This window comes from Carassius auratus, chromosome 27 (genome assembly GCF_003368295.1).
Source record: "Carassius auratus strain Wakin chromosome 27, ASM336829v1, whole genome shotgun sequence".
NCBI lineage: Eukaryota > Metazoa > Chordata > Actinopteri > Cypriniformes > Cyprinidae > Carassius > Carassius auratus.
The window spans coordinates 16,474,518-16,493,711 of NC_039269.1; the positions used below are offsets into that span (position 1 = coordinate 16,474,518).

The 19,194-nt window shown below is 34.3% G+C and overlaps 2 protein-coding genes across 3 annotated transcripts in view; both read right to left on the bottom strand.

Moving 5' to 3' along the window:
* On the bottom strand, positions 1–10,280 carry il12bb (interleukin 12B, b). Of its 2 annotated transcripts, XM_026206206.1 has the most exons (11): positions 10,219–10,280; positions 10,042–10,103; positions 4,844–4,906; positions 4,600–4,681; positions 3,869–4,132; positions 2,753–2,858; positions 2,431–2,603; positions 1,834–1,994; positions 1,634–1,752; positions 1,518–1,540; positions 730–1,405 (listed from the first exon to the last, which is right to left on the bottom strand). In XM_026206206.1, the coding sequence occupies exons 4-10, from the start codon at positions 4,679–4,681 to the stop codon at positions 1,519–1,521; spliced, it is 927 nt and encodes a 308-aa protein (XP_026061991.1). In that variant the 5' UTR covers positions 4,844–4,906; positions 10,042–10,103; positions 10,219–10,280; the 3' UTR covers positions 730–1,405; position 1,518. The 2 variants fall into 2 exon arrangements, with proteins under 2 accessions (XP_026061990.1, XP_026061991.1); XM_026206205.1 differs by lacking the exons at positions 730–1,405; positions 10,219–10,280 and adding an exon at positions 1–578 and having other exon boundaries at positions 10,042–10,102.
* Positions 9,098–19,194, bottom strand: part of LOC113046325 (ubiquitin domain-containing protein 2-like) — a 22,907-nt gene continuing 12,810 nt past the window's right edge. The window contains exon 3 of the mRNA XM_026207216.1: positions 9,098–11,114. Within this exon, the coding sequence (XP_026063001.1) occupies positions 10,699–11,114 (416 nt within the window). The 3' untranslated portion in view covers positions 9,098–10,698. The remainder of the gene's footprint in view (positions 11,115–19,194) is intronic.

Below are 19,194 nucleotides of genomic sequence, written 5' to 3' on the forward strand. Positions count from 1 at the left end.
TCAAACAGTTCTAGGAATATATTTTTGGGTCGTCTTGTGGTCCCATCTTGTGGAGGGGTAAGTGAGTGGGAACCGCGGGCGGTCCCGTGGCCTCGGCGCGAACCTCCCGGTCGATCCATCTCCGGAACCTCTCGCGGTCCTTCTGCTGGGTTTTAAAGATGCCATGGAATCGCCGCTCCTGATCCGTTCTCAAGTCCAGCAGGGCCTGGCGTTGCTCCTAATGTAGGGCCGTGAGGGATGAAATAACATCCGCAAATGGCGTAGAGGAGGGACTCTACATAGTGGCGGCACTCCTGCTTCCTTTCCCGGGTTTCGGCACCAGTGTAGTAAGTTTGTGAGAGGAAAGGAAGAGGACAAAGGGGTCGGCTGGACTGCTGATGAATTTATTAACTCAAAATCAAAACTTAAACTTTATAAACACCAATGGTGACTTTTACTCGGACATCAACACAGACACGATCGCACAACACTTCCGGGTTACTCGTTCCGGATCCCGTTTCTGGTTCGTGTCAGCAGTCCATCTCTCTCTCGACTGCTTCTGTCTCTCCTGGCGTTTTATACTCTCTCCGCACCAATTACTGAAACAAGAGACAGGTGTTGATAGTTTTTGCCCAAACCACTCACTTACCGCTCGTCTCCTGATTCTCTCTCCTGCTGCAGACTTCGCTAAACCACCTCCCCCTGCCACAATTATATTATATTATATTATATTTAAATTCATTAAAGTTTTTACACTTAGTTAGACTATTTAAAACTATGTCATCCTGAAGAACCCTTTCATGTTGAAATTGTTCTTAATGTTACAATTTAGTGTTATTTATTCAATTCAGAGACAAATTTTACCTCTAACCTGCTTCTACTCACATTATATAACCTCATCAGCAGAATGAAAATGGATTGCAGCAAAATACACATAATGATAGACAGAGAGGCATCATAGATGATTGTGGGGATATTTTACTGGAATTTGTAACTATTTTTTTTAAACAACATGCTGTCAAGTATTTTCATGTAAAGGCTATAATATATTATAAGTCAAAGCAAATAGAAGTGTAATAATATTAATAAATAATATATTTTAATTATATATTTGTTTAGAACCATTAGGAAATTAAATTATCAGTGCTTGGCTAACATGGATCTTATTACATAACACTATAAAATAAAATATAGTCTATAGTCTAAAGTCTATAGTATCATAAATAACAATTGTCATCCAATATGTAATTCTCAAAAGACATCCAATATATTGTTAATGATCTGGAAAATGACTGCACAAATACATTTCACCATGGCATATTTTAATAATACAAAATAAGTATAAATATGAATAGTTGGAATATTTTGACAGGAATAGAAAGCAGATTGTCAAGTTTGGGGGGGGGGGGGTTGGTTCCCTTTAGACCTATACATTTATAAAATAAAGAATTGACAATTGTCAGAAACACAGCATTATTCATCATATAAAAACTAAAAATGACCAATATGGTAATTAAAAAACACAAATCAACATTCACCTCAGGTTTGCTGGTGTTTTCTCCTGTTAAAAAAAACAAAAAACAGATGTAGAATGTAAAGGGGAATATTTTCATAAAAAAATATATAACAATACTGTAGGTTAAACTATACTTACTGATGACGGTGACTCCAGTCACCCCAAACATTTTTAGTTAGTGGGTCCTGTGCCCGAACGCAGAAAGTATATGCTTTTTTTAATTTCACTTTGTAATGTGTCTCGCTGGTTTCATTTTTCTATTTTGAGGAATTTACATATATTTTGATGTTAATAAACAACAACAACAACAACAAAACATTAAAAAAAAAAGGTCTTACTTCAACACGCCTTCCTGTGTAGTCACAGCTATGATTGTTAGGAACTACTTTCACTTCATAGGAGAGGGGAAAGAAACTACAGGGGAAACTCCATGTTTCAGGGGGCTGCCACTCAAATACATCATCTTGGATCTTGGTGATACTAACTTTATCTGGCTTGACTGAGGGTTTGAAATAACAGTTTAATCAGCAGTCTAGTGGGGCTGGGACCCACTATTGACAAGTCAAATATTTATTTTTATTCATAAACGACTTGTGAAAAAGAAGTGTGATTAATTGTACTGTATGTAGTTCTACTTGCAAATAACAATATTACTTCAATAAATGTCCACATAAGTGTACTTAAGGAGAATACAATTTCATAATTTTAACATACTTATGTGCACTTTGCAATGATGTCGAATTAAACTTGTAATTTTTTTTCTTTTTTTTCAAATTTTAAACTTTTACATGTAAAGTACTAATTTAACTTTAGTGTGTTAGTTCATTTTAAATTTTCATTTATAATTGAGGTATATTTAAAATGTACTAAATTGGAACTAATACAGGGATGTGCACTGCATGTAGCGACCACCCGGGAGAACACAAAGCTCTTACCAATGTCTTGGATGAGGAAAGTCCTGTGGTGCTCCTCCAGCCTATAAAGATTTCTGACAAACAGTGTGAGGTTCATGCTCCTAGACTCTTCAGAGTACTGACAATAATCCTTTTCAATACAAGTCAGCCCAGATATATCCAAGTCCAGAGTGCAGTTGATGGGACTAGAGTTTCTGTACAAATACAAGGTCAGTTTAGCATTGATTTGCTGTTTTAAGATAAGCCTAAATAAACTGAATGCTTAGGCCAATATTTCAATGATTAATCCATCCCAACTCAAAATAAAATAAAGTTTAATTAACACAGAATAACCATTATTCACCGGATAGCTGTGAAATATACCACAGCTCTTTGGATCCGCTCCTGATGCCATTTCCAAGAGCAATGCAATTGTCCATTATAGTTTCTTGCGGTGCAAGAAATAAATTCTAGGCAAATAAAAAGTTAAGCAGTTTTATTTAAGAGCAGTGGCCACAATGAGAAATACTAATAATTCACATTGTATTCATGTTCATGTTACATAAACATAATATAAATTTAAAGATTTACAGGAGCAATAAGAAAAACAGTAGACCTAGGTGGCAAGTTATTATTGGTTAATTCACAGTTCCATTAATAATTAAGTCATCAAGATAACACTGATAAAAACTGGAGAAATAAACATTTTAACTCCACCATTAAGAAATAAAAAAATAAAACATGACTTTTTTGGGAACAATATTCGTTGATAGAACCAACTCCCTGAGATCACTTGCTAGTGACCAATGTCACATGACACTGCTACCAATAAGTCACTGTGAAGAAGTAAATCTAACTAGGGTAAATTTGATCATGCCATAGTAAGCTTTAAACATTTATAATGCAATTGCCCTACAATAAAATTGTGGCCAATGAAAATGCTTAGTGGCTAGTGACTTCAAAAAGCCACAATCCTTGCTGGAAAAAACAAAAAACAAACACACACACACACACACACATATATATATATACACATACTAACATACATATATATATATATATATATATATATATATATATATATATATATATATATATATATATATACATTTATTTGGTTTTAGCTTGTCTCCCACCCAGCCTGCTAAGCAGGTCAAGCTGGTATTAGCTGATCAGCTAGTCTCCCCTGACCATATATATATATATATATATATACATATATATACATATATATATATATATATATATATATATATATATATATATATATATATATGGCCTGGGAGACAAGCTAAAACCAAACTTAAACCAGCTTAGACTGGGTTTAGCTGAATTTCTTTTTTTTCTTTTTTTTTTTTCAGCAGGGGCTGCTGATGAGCAACTAAGTTAATGTCAAGCTCTGGACATAAGAATGACCCTGTTAAAAGTAATATATTTAAATATATTATATTCCAATGTAGGTGTTAACCTTCATACTTACCTCTGTCACTAGATTGTGTAAGAACTCCTTTAGGAAACTCAACTGGATGGACCAGTAGTAGTGTGTAATTCAAAAGGTCTCTGTTTGGTCTGTGACATGTGAAGTTTCCCCCATGCAGCCCATCTATTATAACAGTGATGAAGTTCCCTGTTTGAGAGATGCTTTCCCCATTCCTCTCCCAGTAAATTTCCTCTCCTTTATATTGCTCTTTACAATGCAGGAATACCTCAAAGCTGGACAGATTTGATACCTCCAAAGCCAGAACTATAACAGTAAAGATTATTTATCAGACTCATCATATGATTTGATAGCACTAATAAAATATGTTCTTTTAAACTTTGTTCAAAAAATAAGAATAAAATAAAATAAACAAATCCTCTGAGATAAAGATTCATATATAAATATATATTAATTTTAATGATATTTGTTGTTCGCGGTTTTATATACTGGTTTAGCTAAGTTGGCATGGCCTTCAAAAGAAGCACAAACCTGAAGGAGTATGTTAATTTTAGCGAGTTATGGAAATGCTAGTGCAAATGTCTTCATTTTATCCACACTTTTTATTGTATTTTTTTTAACTCGTTCTTAATCATCTTTTTATGTATTTATTGATGTAGTGAGGCAAGAGTTATCTATGGTAACACAGGGAAACTAAATGTTTTACTGTCACTTTTAAGCAATGTGTCCTTGCTGAGTGCAATACTAATAAATGGGATTTAAGCAATAGTCACCATTTGGCTTGATGAACCTCAGTGAAGTGCTGCCTGCCATCTGAAGAGCAGCTTGAAGAATAACAAAAATAATCTTGTTCATCTAAAGAAAAAGTAAAAATAGTAAGTATATTAACAATTATATTATAAAATAAAGTAAACAGATTATAGTATTACTATGCATACATATTTAATAAACATTCATATTAAAATAAATATTATATATAAAATTACATTGAGACAGACACCTTCTTTTGAATCTTACCTTGAAAATTTAATGAGTTGTGGTGACTCTCTCCTCTTGCCTTTCACTGAAGTAGTATTGAACCTGAGCAACATTTATATATGTAATACAGAAGTGTGAATTTACAGCAAGCAGAATTATCAAGTTCTAAATAAAGCCAGTTTTCATTTGGGGTTTCCATGAGCTATGCAACAGTGTTTTTTATGTGCTAGGGGTTTTAACAGGAGCAACTGTGTATGGTAATGTACAGGTCAACTCTCACAATGAAATAATTTTTTTTTTGGTGATTCATATTTTGAATACACTGCTGTTAGAAGGTTTGGCATCAGTAAGATTTTTAATGTTTTTTAATTAGTTGCTTATGCTCATCAAGGTTAAATTTATATTATCAAAAATGAACAACAACAATGTATTGTGATATATTTTCTATTTTAATATCCTTTCAAACATAGTTTATTCCTGTGATAAAAATGTAATTTTCAACAGCCCTTATGCCAGTATTTAGTGTCCCATGGTCCTTCAGAAATTACTGTAATATGTTATTATTATTATTATTATTATTATTAATGTAAATCAGCATATTACATTTCTGAAGGATCAAGTGATACTGAAGATTGGAGTAATGGCTGATAAAAATTTAGCTTTAATTATGGAATGAATTTTATGAAGTATATTTAATTAGAAAACTGTCATTTTAAATTGCAATAATATTTCACAGTTACTGTTTATTTTCTGATCATATAAATGCAGCCTTTAAAATGATTAAAACATAAAAAATTGATGATCCAACACACATATCTATATAGGTATATAAGTCATCAATAAGGGCCTCACATGCTCTTTCCGGTGAAGCTAACTTTAAACATTAATTAGGTCACATTAATTAGGTCAAATGAAAATGTAGAGCGTGCTAATTTGGACATGATTGCAACATCCAGATATTTCGATGGTAGTGACACTTGTGCATTATACCACAGTCACTGTCCTGGTATGAGTTACACATTCTAGGGAAAAATCACTAAACACAAGAAAGTGCACACCTTTATCATCATAGTGTTGAACCACAAACCAAAACTTAGTTACAGAATTAATGGGAATTCCAAGATACTTAATACCATGACTATATGACAATGAAGATGCATTACGTGATAAAGCCACTGTTAAACTAAAGCCACAAAGACTGTATGTATTTTTATGACATGATTTAATAGGACTTACTAACTTTAAAATATATATGGTGGGTTAAACATGGTGGTGAATAAACATAAAGGGCAAACTGCTCAGTGTCAGCATGAAGATTTTCACAAATTCTCAAATTATGCAGAGTGGTCACAATTACTCTAACAATCCATTCAGATCCTTTAAGTCTGTCAAATCAAGTGTAAGTCAGTCACTGCGTCTGGAAGGAAACAAGATGGATTAAGAGCTGGGGGAGGGGGCAAAGATGGCCAAATTTGTCTCATTTTGTTGAAATATCATTTTGTTCCATTTAGTTCTGCCCTTCGTAAGCAACAGAAAATACTTGTATGTTTCCCGGTACACAAATTAAGTACAATTTACCTTGATCTTCAAATTCCAAAAGTTTTCACTCCCAGCTCTTATTGCATCTTGTTTCCTTCTGGAACATCAGTGAATGTTTGAATCTTTTTTAATAATTGTGTTGGAGTGCCTCAAATGTCCTCAGTCTGAAAATATGCATCTCAAAATCATAAAGTCACTGCTGGAAAGGGTTCAAATATGCAAAGATGCTAGAAAACTGAAGAATCTGCAGGGCCTTAAAGATTTTTCTGAAGAACGATGCTCAGTTTAACTGTTCAGAACAAACAAGGGACTCATGCACAACCATCACAAAACAGAAAGACAGTCGAGGATCATCAGGTAAGAGAACACCAGTATTAAGAACCAAGGGTTCCCAAACTTTTGAGGGGTTATTTTAATAATTTCAGGCATTTTTTTGTCTTGTGGACTAAAAGTTAATATATTTTATGTACAATATCTTACTCAGGACAGTACTAAATAAAAAATAACATGCATTTAGTATGATCTCTCTTATTTTTTTGAAAATTACTCATATTTTCACAGATTATGCAAGGGGTGCCCAAACTTTCGAGCCCCACTGTATGTATATATATATATATATATATATATATATATATATATATATATATATATATATATATATATACGGGCCTATCGGGCACTGGACCAGTGGGGGGCCCAGCCGAAAGACCGCTACTCCCGGAACACAATTTCAGCCATGCCCCATCAGGTTTTTAAGGCAAGTGGATTTTGAATGCAACTTCCAAAAGACAAAAAATAGGAAAAAAAATAAAAATAAATTTTTTTTTTATATTTGATAAACCATAACACTGGTGTAATTAGGTCATTCAGTGCGGCAAATCATTAGCTGCTAAATTCAAATCTGGGTTTGCAGAACTGGCACGCGTTTTTAGCTACAACACTGCAGATTTTAACCAATCACACATGATTCTGTTGAGCTTATGAGTACAATGGCCAATAAGAGGCGTTCAGATGAGTCAAACCGCTGTTTTGTTCAATGTTCTTTGATAATGCAAATTATATTTTACTCTACAAATACAAATTATATTTTACTCTACTTCTTACTCTTGTACAGTTTCTGTACAATTTAAGTGTTCTAATTAGTAAATTACAATGTTTTAATTAAATTCACGTTAATTGCAAAGTCAGTTGTATTTAAAATATTTCATGACATGACGCCCTATCTGTTACCAGTGGCAGCTTGTCGGGGGAGGCACACCTTTCTTACATTTTTGAGGTGAAAATGGGAGGAGGATGATTTAATGTTAATAAAATTCATAATTATTTTTTTAGTTCATATCTCAAAATGTGTATTTTTTGCTTGTAATTTCACAGCTGTAATACCATAAAAGGTTACTGAAGTTGGGCACCTTTTTCCTATCCCGAATGTGTCAGATCTGCCAACGTTATTACAACCGCTAATAATAGAGAAAGAGGCCAGGGGAGAGCTGAGCTCTCGTGCCTATGTTGGTAAAAAAAAATAATAGCCAATCACCATTAAGTGTTCACTTTCAGCATTGAGGAGTGATGAGAAAATAAATCTTGCAAGCTCATCATAGAGATTGTAAATTACCTGATATTTGTTTGAACGTCTCCAGCAGTGCTGATAATGTACTTACTGAGTAGCGATATTGAATATTTGATAGCCAACAGATTTACCAAGCTGTCATCCAGACAGTATATATACAACATTTTTAATGAAGGGAGAACATAAGCTGGACATAGGCTACAACAGTCGACTTAATTAAATGGCACAACAGACTTTTAAGTAGGATGGAAGTTTGCTTAAATTTATAGGCCCGTAAGTGAAATTATATTATCTTGCTCTAATATAGTATATCAAGCCAAATGACATATACATAACATAAATACTTTTAATTATTAATAAATGTATAATATAAAATGATTTTTGCTTAAAATATTTGTTGCATTTCATAAAAAATAAAAAAATTAACAAAAGATTCCACACACACACAATGGGTGCTTCTCAATGCTTATTTTCACATCCTCATTTCCTTTCCTGATGTTAGCTCCACCCCTTCAGGATGCGAGGGAAGGACACAAGGATATGACATGAGGATGGAGGACTTGAATCAAGTGAAATTATTGATCCTCACTCCCTTCAGTGTTACTCCAAAGTGTCATCAGTTGTGATTAAAGGGATCTGCCCTTAAACTTTGTTAAAGTTTGTTAATTAAGATATTCATCATAAATATTAATAAAGCAAGATACCCTGTTTGAAATATATGACATGCATGGTTTATTTGAAGTGAAAAGGTAAAATATAAATACAAATTATTACAACAGATGTGAAGGGGGAGGATAATTTATTTGTGTGTCAGGTTTTTCAATGAAAAACACTTCCGCAAAGGATACACCTGTTTATCCTCGCTCATAGCTCCTCAGGAAGCCTCCTCGCTCCTCGATCCTCAACTCCTATTAGAGAATTGAGATGTCCTTCAAAGATGGCTGAGCTTGATCAGTTTCCAGGTCGTAGGATGGAGGACGGAGGATCGAGGAAAGGAGGAGGGATATTGAAAAGCACCCCAATATTTGAAATTATATACACTACTGGTCAAAAGTTTGGGATCAGTTAGAATTGTATTTTTTTTTTAACAAAGTCTCTTATGCTCATCAAGGCTCAAATTTTTTTGATTTGATCAAAAAAAAAAAATCATTTTTGCAAAATGTTATTACAATATAAAATAATGGTTTCTATCTTAATATCCTTTAAAATATAATTATGTATGTGATGCAATGCAGAATTTTCATCAGCCATTACTCCAGTATAAAGTGTCACATGGTCCTTTTATTCTAATATGCTGATTTATTATTAGTTATCAATGCTGGCAACAGGTGTGCTGCCTAATATATATCTGAAATTATATTAAGATAGAAAAAAACATTATTTTACATAATAATAATATTTCATAATAATATATGTTTTTCCTGTATTTTTTGATCAAATAAATGCAGACTTGATGTGCACAAGAAACTCATGTAAATAAAACAAAAACCATTCTGATCCCAAACTTTAGTAGTGTGTGTGTGTGTGTATATATAAGGAAATATAGGAAAAAAATATGATATTTTGTTAATAAACAATACTGTAACAAAATCAAACAGAAATACTTAAGTTTACAAATGTTTCATCAACTTTTAATTAAAAACACATTCTCTATTATTAAAATATGCAGCTGTTTTTTTTCTTCTTCTTAACTCTCAATTCTTTTCAGTAGGACAAAGCCCTGAATCAATTTAAATAGGATAGCACTTAGCGCTCATACTATGGCATTGATGGGGTTTTGAGTCTGGTTCCTTTCATATAATTATAGATTACTGCTCCTCGTCATTTCCTCCCCTACTATGCCTCTCAACATCCAAAGACATCATCTTGTCTTACAGTACAGTAGCTTCCCCTTTCACATGTACTGTATACACACAATTATTACATGATGACCCCCTTAACACCCTTATATATCCTTAGGATGAGTGGAATGATGCGTAGCAACATGGCAACCTTTCAGAGCTTAATAAATCTGTCTAGACTGAAATCTATCTGCAAAATGTGACACCTACCACCTCCACTAAAAGCACGTTTAATAAAGAGGCAAAAGTCAAACAGCTGATCTACTTGTCTACATGACTAATAAACTTACCCTCTTTTGAAATGAGAGTTGAATGAATGCGGTTTAGAGAATTTATGTAATTGAAAATGTATCTGAAAAAAACAAAAAAACATTAAAGCTAATGGACAATCAGAAAACCCAAACCTGACATTGGTTTTGTGAAATGTAACATATAATAAAACAGTCCAACAAGTAATTTTCCTGTACCTGAAAGCCAGTAGCACTTTAAAATGTCCTTTTGACCCCAATTGTCTCTGTTTTATAATTCAAGTTCTAGCAGAAATGGGTAGGTCCATACTTCCGGTCTGCTTTGCAGACATATGATCTCATCACAAGAAAAATGGAGAAAAGAATATGAAGCTTACAACTCCATATTCTTAAAAATAACATAGCATTATTAAGTTTCCTTTGCCAAAACCATACTTTTTGGACCTCTTTTGATTAATTCAGGACTCTGGTTTTCTAGACCTGATGCTTTTAAACAGAATATCTGAGTCTCAACTCCCTTAAAAAAGCTAGAAGTCAAAGGCAGTGAGTGTTTGAAGGGAAAAGCCTCTAGAGGTTGACTCTAGACTCAAATGGCAAATCCAAAAATAGAGAAATCTTCTGAAAAATCTTGTGGCCCATGCACATTTATGTTCTCTCACATACACACTTGGTGTGCTGTTTAATATCCCCAATGAGTCATTAGTTTTCCACAGGAGTGGGGTTCTGCTGCAGTGGTTGGGTTGTGGGAGGCTGACTGATGATCACCTGGACGACATACTCTCTGGAGATCTTCAGTTCTTCCAGCTTCATCTTGTCAGTGAGTGGTCGGCCTGAGAAGAACCAGCGCTGACTGGTGGCCACTACACCCTCCTGGGTCTGTAGACGGTGCTTCATCTGCTGGACATTGTCATTCGTGCAGACGGCCAGGCGTAGATCTCGTCCCGTGGAGAGACGCAGACGCAACTGACACTCCTGACCTTCGCTAGCTGGAGCTTCTGGGATCTCAATGGTCTCCAACTCACTTTTTTCCTCAATCATGTTGACAGGAGACGAGAGGCAGTAGACAGGCAGCTGGTAGCGGTTCCCCAGCTCATCATAGCATTCAGTCAGAGCACCTGGAGATGACACAAAATAAGCATTTAAGCCACATTTTAGTCACTTTTTGTTGACTTATCTAATTTTCTGATACAGTGTACAATGATATTGTAATATAGCATTTATATATGTCTAATATATAGTGTAATCAAACATTATGATGCAAAATTCTGGGAAAGTCTGCAATACCATGAAAAAAAATGACAGGTTTATCCTCTTCAAACAAATGTATTGTAGCAGACAACAACATCAGCTTTGCTAATGAACATTTTTTTTTTTACAAGATTTGAACCCACAAGCAAAAATGATCTAGTTAACATTGTATTGTCTTCCTCCCAAAAGATAGTGATCGGTGTTGTGGAAGTTAGGAATACATTTCGGTCTGTTAATACTACAAAAGCTGTTGGTCCAGGTGGGTGTGCTCCTAGCCTCATTAAGAGCTTTGCTTGTCAACTAGCTACAGTGTGGCAACCAATATTTCAGGCTTCCATTGACTTACATATGGTTCTGACAATATGGAAAACCTCAATCATAAAACCGATACCAAAAACACTCTGTCCAAAGCAATGTAAAGATTATAGACCCATAGCCCTCACTTCAGTAATAGGCAAATGTTTAGAAAGAATACTACTTAAATATTTGTCTAATAATGTCAAAGTGAACAATACAATACAATCAGTGTCAGTTTGCACATAAACAAGATAGCAGCACTGAGGATGCAGTGGCTGCCTTAGTGCAGATTATTACTAAACATCTAGACAAAGGCAACTCAACTTATGTTAGATAATTATTTCTGGACTTTTTCTGCATTTGATACTATTCAAGTTAACACTCTTGTGTCTAAACTAATACAGTTAGACGTGAACCCATACTTAATTAAATGGCACTCTCTTTTCTCATCAATTATTGTGAAAGCTCTGTGTTATGTTATTTACACTGTATACAGATGACTGTCGATTAAACAGGAATGATCAGTATATTTTAAAGTACCCTGATAATAATGTGTTAATATCATTATTGAATAACCAAGAGTGCTTAGAACAGCATCAACAGGGTAAACAAACTGGTCGAATGGTGTGACTATAATGCCCCCAGTATTAACTAAAAAAAAAAAAAAAAAAAAAAAAAAAAAAAAACCTAAGGAGATAGTATTAGGACCTGTTGCTGACATTCATTCAACACCTGCTGTTATACATGAAGAGAACATCAAACAAGTAGAAGCATATAGGTACTTAGGAGTATGGATAGACAAAACATTATCATGGAGAGATCATATAGATGATATCTGTAAAAAAATCAATTTAAAGAATCTACTTTCTCCATAGATTGAGGTCATTTGGAGCAAGAAAGCATATTCTGTAATCATGAGTGTCTTGTAGTACTATAATTCGGTTTGGCATATGAGTTTATCTGTTAGTCTAAAAACAAAGCTAATGAACTTGTAATGTGCTCTAAAATAGTGGGTCAGCCATTTAAAAAAAAGCATACGATTTTTATTTTATTTTTTATGTGGGTGTGTGTTAAAAAGCTATGTAGACTGTGTTGTCTATGTGATAAAGTATTGTCATTCTGAGTGAACCTGATGTAACAGATTTATTTGTTTATATTGTAGCACAAGATGTTCTTATTAGAGGTCGACGGATTTATTGGTTTTACCGATTAATCGGCACCGATAGTTGATTGCTGGAAAAATCTGTTATCGGCAGAAAACGTCGATAGTTTTCTGCGTTTCGTCCTGTGCTGGAGCGGCTGAGAAGGCTCCGTTTTAATTATACAGTGCGAGAGCGGCCTTTAGTGGCTGAAATCAGTGACAGCATGTGCTGTTTGTTTAGACACGTGACACTGCAAGCTGAACAGAGTGAGAAACTTTAGGGACTAGGAACTAGGGACTTTGTGCCAGTACTCGGTGTGTTTCCATAGCAGGAACCAGGAACTAAATAAAGTTCTGGGTAAAAAAATGCCCCCCAGAAAGTCCCTGCTGGCGAGGTAGTACTTTTTCAAAGTTTCAGAACTTTCGGGGGCGGGACTTGGTTGCTAAACATGCTGACTAGATGAGATCACGCAGCATTATGATTTCAGTCATCATTTATTTGGATCATTTTCAAAATATTACTGTTATTATGTCATGAAATGTCATTTTAAAAGTATTTCAGGCGAGATTGTAGTTGGTTTAAACTCAAAAATGTGGTTTATTTATAAAGACATCGCCTATTTAAAAATGTGTTTCGCCGATTTCGGAGACGGTAAGCTCCACGCGATCAGCGGGAGCTCAGTAATCATGTATCCACCAAAAGCGGATACATTATAGCTCTAATGAAAATTAATTAAATAATTACATAATTTAGTAAATTCTGTGTTAAGGATTGGATTATACTTAACTCACATAACAAAAGCACTAATATTTAATAGTATTTAAGTGATTATTCATTTATTTATATGGTATTTCTAAAAAATTTATAAAAATAAAATAATTATGCTCACTTATACTCACCAACAAAAAATGTTTTGCTGTTGTGTTTCAGTGGGAAATATCAGTTTACATTTCCAAACATTATTCCATTACAACATCATTTCAAACATTTGCCACTAAATGTAATAATCTAGTGAGATTTTTGTTTGTACAGGGAGTCTGACAGCAGCCAGTGCAGATCAGAGACTTGATCCCATCATCATCCGGTCTGTCTGGAATGCCATGAAGAAACTGAACAAACTGAGACAGACTAAATCCAGAAGAACTGTGAAATGTCTCCAAAACAGTTCAAGAAACCTGCAAAAATACAGTACTGTGCAAAGTTTTAGGCACTTGTGTAAAAATGCTGTAAAGTGAGGATGCCGTCAAAATAGGGCTGGACGATTATGGCCTAAAATCAAAACCTCCATTAATTGAACATTTTACCTCGATTACGATTAATGAACGATTATTTTGTTTCTGTTTTGTTTTTTTGCCCTCATAGTTCACTGACAAGGTTTGTACTGTAAATATGATTGACTATCAGCAGTTATTTTATCTATGTTCGTAACATTTCTTACTAGGGTTGGGTATTGTTTGAATTTTATCGATTCCGATTCCGATTCTGCTTATCGATTCCGATTCTTATCAATTCCTAATTTCGATTCCAATGAGATAAAAAATGCAATATAAAATAAAAATTAAGTCAAACATTTAGATGTTAAACATTTTTACAAAGCATTCTGTTGCAGCTGAATAACATGAGCAAAAATCAGCAGCCTACAAAACACTGCAAGAGGAATTTTGCCTGTGATTAAAAAAATACCATAGCAAAAACAACAAGATTAATATAAATGTGTTAAAGACAAGTAAATAGTCAGTAATAAGATAGGAACAGACAAATCAATTAGCAATATCATAAATAAATACAACTAAACAAAATTCCAGGTACAGAAACTGTAATTAAAAGTTTAAAACACTGCGTAGTTTTCTTTTTATAAATAGATTAATCAAGTAAAGTTATTAAATATATTCAGTCAAGATCAGTGAATGATTTTCTTTTGTTCTTGGATTAACATTAATGACAGGTAGTGTTTATTAGGCTATTGTCTCTTTAAGCAAATATAATGCACATGTGTGTCATCTGTTTATGTTCACGTAAGATAAAAAATGGCTGCGCAAACATGGTAGATCGATAAAACAAATACAACTGACAAAGTTTAGTGAAGACGCAAGGCTCACCGCTCACGCGCCATCACTATTTGTTGAACCGGCGTTCACCTCCCTGTTTTGCTTTTATGCCATTGACTGGCAGAATCATGTGGCTACATACACGGTAGTATGCTTTTAAGGGGGAAGTATTAACAGGATTAAATAAACGAAATAACCGACATGGGAAAATTACGCCGGTTAGAGGACATGAATTTCGGTTTTGATTACTTTTCGATTAATCGTCCAGCCCTACGTCAAAAATAATGCCATAAATAAATTTATTAACTTCTATTAACTAAACTAAATTAAATCAACATTTGGTGGACCACACTATGCATTAAAAAAAAAGCTTTTGTCCTAGGTGCACTTGTGCATTGTTTTTCGTTTAGCTTTGCAGATAGGTTTCTTGATTTGTCTTGGAGACATTTCCACAGTTCTTCTGGATTTAGTCTGTCTCAGTTTTTCTGTTTCTTCATGTTATTCCAGACAGACAGGATGATGGTGAGATCAGATCTCTGTGTGGAGCATTGACTGTAGTCAGACTCCTTGTAATTAATGGCAAAAACAATGTTTGGAAATGTAAATTGATATTTACTACTGACACACTACAGCAAAATATATAAATAGCTGACTTAAAACCATTTTTGTTGGTGAAAATACTAGTGGCCTTAGACTTTTGCACAGTACTGTTTTTTTTTGTGTCAAAATTAAAATAACTTTTAATTTTTAATTAAAATAACTTTTAATTTTACTTATATTTACATAAATATACAAAGCTGCACTTGATCCTCCAAGTATAAATGTGGGTTATATAGATTTTTATGTATGCTATCTCAGATGAGCAGTAAAGAGGCCCAACGGTGCTGCAAGACTAACATCTAATTTAGAAACATTCAAGGATCTCTAGAATATCAAAAATCAAAGTGTTCAGTCTGTATGGTAGGGAACAATGTTATTAAGTTCCATTAAGGTGATACAAAAAAAAAAAAAAAAAAAAAAAAAAAAGTACAAAAGTGGTACTGCTCTTCACATAAATTTGACCACAAATACTCAAAGACAGTAAAATAACTGTAAACTCATCTCTGTAAACAACTGTGCAAGTCAAACAACCACAGACCTTATGTATGGCATGCAGAGCAGCTCAAGCCCCTAAAACCACTGTGGATGGAATTTCTCCTGCTGCTGAAACAACTTGCTGATGCTCACTATGACTACATTGCTGAAAAAAAAAAAAAATCATTTGTGACGCTCTCTGCCCTATTAACATATACACAGCCCCACAATTTAAACTATTGTATCAATGCATTCTATGGCACCTTTTAATATTACATAAATAAAAAATATGGTAATCATAGAAGAGTATTAAATTATCGGATGCGTGCATTTTATTTTATGTATTTTTGAATAAATAATTACAGATTACCAAAAAATATATATATTTTGTGAAATCCAGAAAAACATGAGCAACATATTATTACCATAATATATTGTATTATACTGTTCCTGTAGCTTAACTTGGAAAATATTAGCTTAGTTTGCTTCCCAGAAAAAAATCTGTTATCATGTACCTTAAAAGCAATCTGCTAAATTAACAAATTGTAAATCTATGTATTTATAAATTGCTGCTCCACCTAATCATAGCAGCTATTTAAACTCCAGTACAAAAATCAAATCAATATCCTACGAATCAACAGCAGGCAGTCTAGCTCTCAGGAGATGTTGACAACAGCCTCCAATAATCTCCAACTACGAGGAAGCTAGGAGTTGTACAGGTTCAGGTGTCCTGATGTATATGTCTTTTCAAGTAAAGAGTGTGTTTGCCTGATGAAATAAGTTCTGGACCATTTTGTATTTGTCTGATTGTGCCCCTTTAAGGTTGTTTGGTACGAATTACTATTCACTGTTCTCCTTATTTTTTTGTATTTATTTTTAAGGTTTTTTCATCCTTTGTTAGGCAGCTGAGGTAACTTCCCACATTAATGTATGTATGTATTATTATTTTGTAATTAAACAGACCTACCAGTAATAATAATAATAATAATTCCTTACATTTATATAGCGCTTTTTTAAGCACTCAAAGCACTTTACATTATCAGGGGGTATCTCCTCATCCACCACCAGTGTTTGTGGGTTGCTTGGTGTGATTGTGAACTGTGAACTGGTATCACCTAATCCTTTATTTATTGGGGGCTTATGGGGCTGTGTGCTCTCTCTTTTCTTTTCTTTTTTTCTTCTGGACATACAGTGAAATTGAATTGCTTGGCTAACTAGACACAGGGTTTAGGTTCTGAATAATTTTATTTTTGTTTAGGCAAATAAAGAATGATGTATTTCTCTACTATCTGTTTTAGGTGGTAGATAAAAAAAAAAAAAAAAAAAAAAAACGATCATTATCTAGTTTTGTGTACAACCAATTTAGCTAAAGCTGCAAACTCCTTGATACAAATATGGCTGAACTATCACTTCTACCACTGAAGACTACCACTAAACTATCTTCCTGACACATACCTACTCCTCCGTACACCAGACAGCTCAAAACAATTTGATGTTGCAACAGAAACTATTGACTCTTCTCTAGCACTTCAAACACAATCACACATTTGTACTTAAAGAAAGTTAAAGGGATAGTTCTCCCCAAAATGAAAATTTGCTGTTAATTTATTCAAACTCATACCATTTAAGATGCTGGTGACGAACTGAACAGTAAAAACAGTTCTTGAACTGAACAGTAAAAACAATTATTAGCTGAAACTGTGCTCCTTGGTAACTAATAAAATGCAAGTCAGCGGCTGCACGATATACTGAGGTCTTATGAAGTGAAACAATCAATTTTGCAAGAAACAACATTATTTTTAACATTACTATCTGTAATTCACAGCCTCAGGCAAACAATCCAGAGTGATATCTGTTTTGGGAATTTTTTGTGAACTATTTATACCAGTTCACTAAATTGGACTTAACCATCTGAAACAGTTTGGAGCTGAGCAGCACTAGAGATTGCCTTAATATAGGGAGATGAGAGGGTCTGTATAACTTACTATTGGAGAAAGCATAGTGGCCATTTTAGATCACGTGTGCCTTAATAACCAATTAAATTATAACCTTGACGTCACTGAATTTCAGTTAGAGTTGTGTGACACTAAGTTGTTGTTTACCATAGGAATGAATGAGAAGTGCCACAAGCTAAATTACCCCTGTCGCAAAAAGACAGGGGTCCCTATTTTAATGATCTAAGGCGAACTGTGCAGGTGCATTCACTTTTGCTAGTTTTAATGACAGGAAAATGGTCAGTGTGCCCGGGAGCATGGTCTTAGCAGGTTGTCCCTATTCTCTTAAAGGGATACTCCACCCAAAATGTATCACTTTGCATTAAAGGGTTAGTTCGCCCAAATATTAAAATTATGTCATTAATAACTCACCCTCATGTCGTTCCAAACCCGTAAGACTTCATCTTCGGAACACAGTTTAAGATATTTTAGATTTAGTCCGAGAGCTTCCTGTCCCTCCATTGAAAGTGTATGCATGGTATACTGTCCATGTCCAGAAAAGTAACAAAAACATCATCAAAGTACTCCATGTGACATTAGAGGGTCAGTTAGAATTTTTTGAAGCATTGGAAATAAACTTTGGTCCAAAAATAGCAAAAACTATGAATTTACTCAGCACTGTCTTCTCTTCCGGGTCTGTTGCGAGCGCCTTCACTGCAGTGTAGTGATATCCGGTTCGCGAACGAATCACTCAATGTAACCGGATCTTCTTGAACCAGTTCACCAAATCAAACTGAATCATTTGAAACAGTTTGCATCTCCAATAAGCATTAATCCACAAATGACTTAAGCTGTTAACTTTTTTAAAAAAAGTTCCTGTTGGCCTTCTGTAGCTAATCATAGCTCCATGTAGCTGTTTTTATTTTATATTTTTTCTCTATAATCTTTCTTACTATCACTGTCTGTTTGTTTGTTTTTTAAATTGTAAAATATAACTTAATTCACACCATATTTCTGATATTACCGATCAATCTTATCAGATTAGCTTTGATCGTTCACTCTTCCGTGACTGCAGCACACCTGCAAAGCGTTAGCACTCGTTAGCTTGTCATTAGCGTTTTCTTTTCTCCTCTCCTCTCCTCTCTCACGCTGCAGTTTTCCACAAGTTCATCAAACAACCGCAGTAAGAATATTTCATCAAGCACGGTGAGTAATGGCTTCTCCTACAATTGTTATTTGCACCTCTTGCCACATGTACAGTTTATCTATCTCTGTCGCTGATGAGGGATTCAGATGTGATAAATGCAGCGAAACAGTTAGGCTGACAGAGAAGATTTCAGAATTAGAGACACGCATCCAAACTTTAATTGAGGACAGTAAGAATGTTAGGGCTCTAGATATGGCTTTGGATGCGTCTAGCTCAGGGATTCCTGTACATTGTCCGGTTCCAGC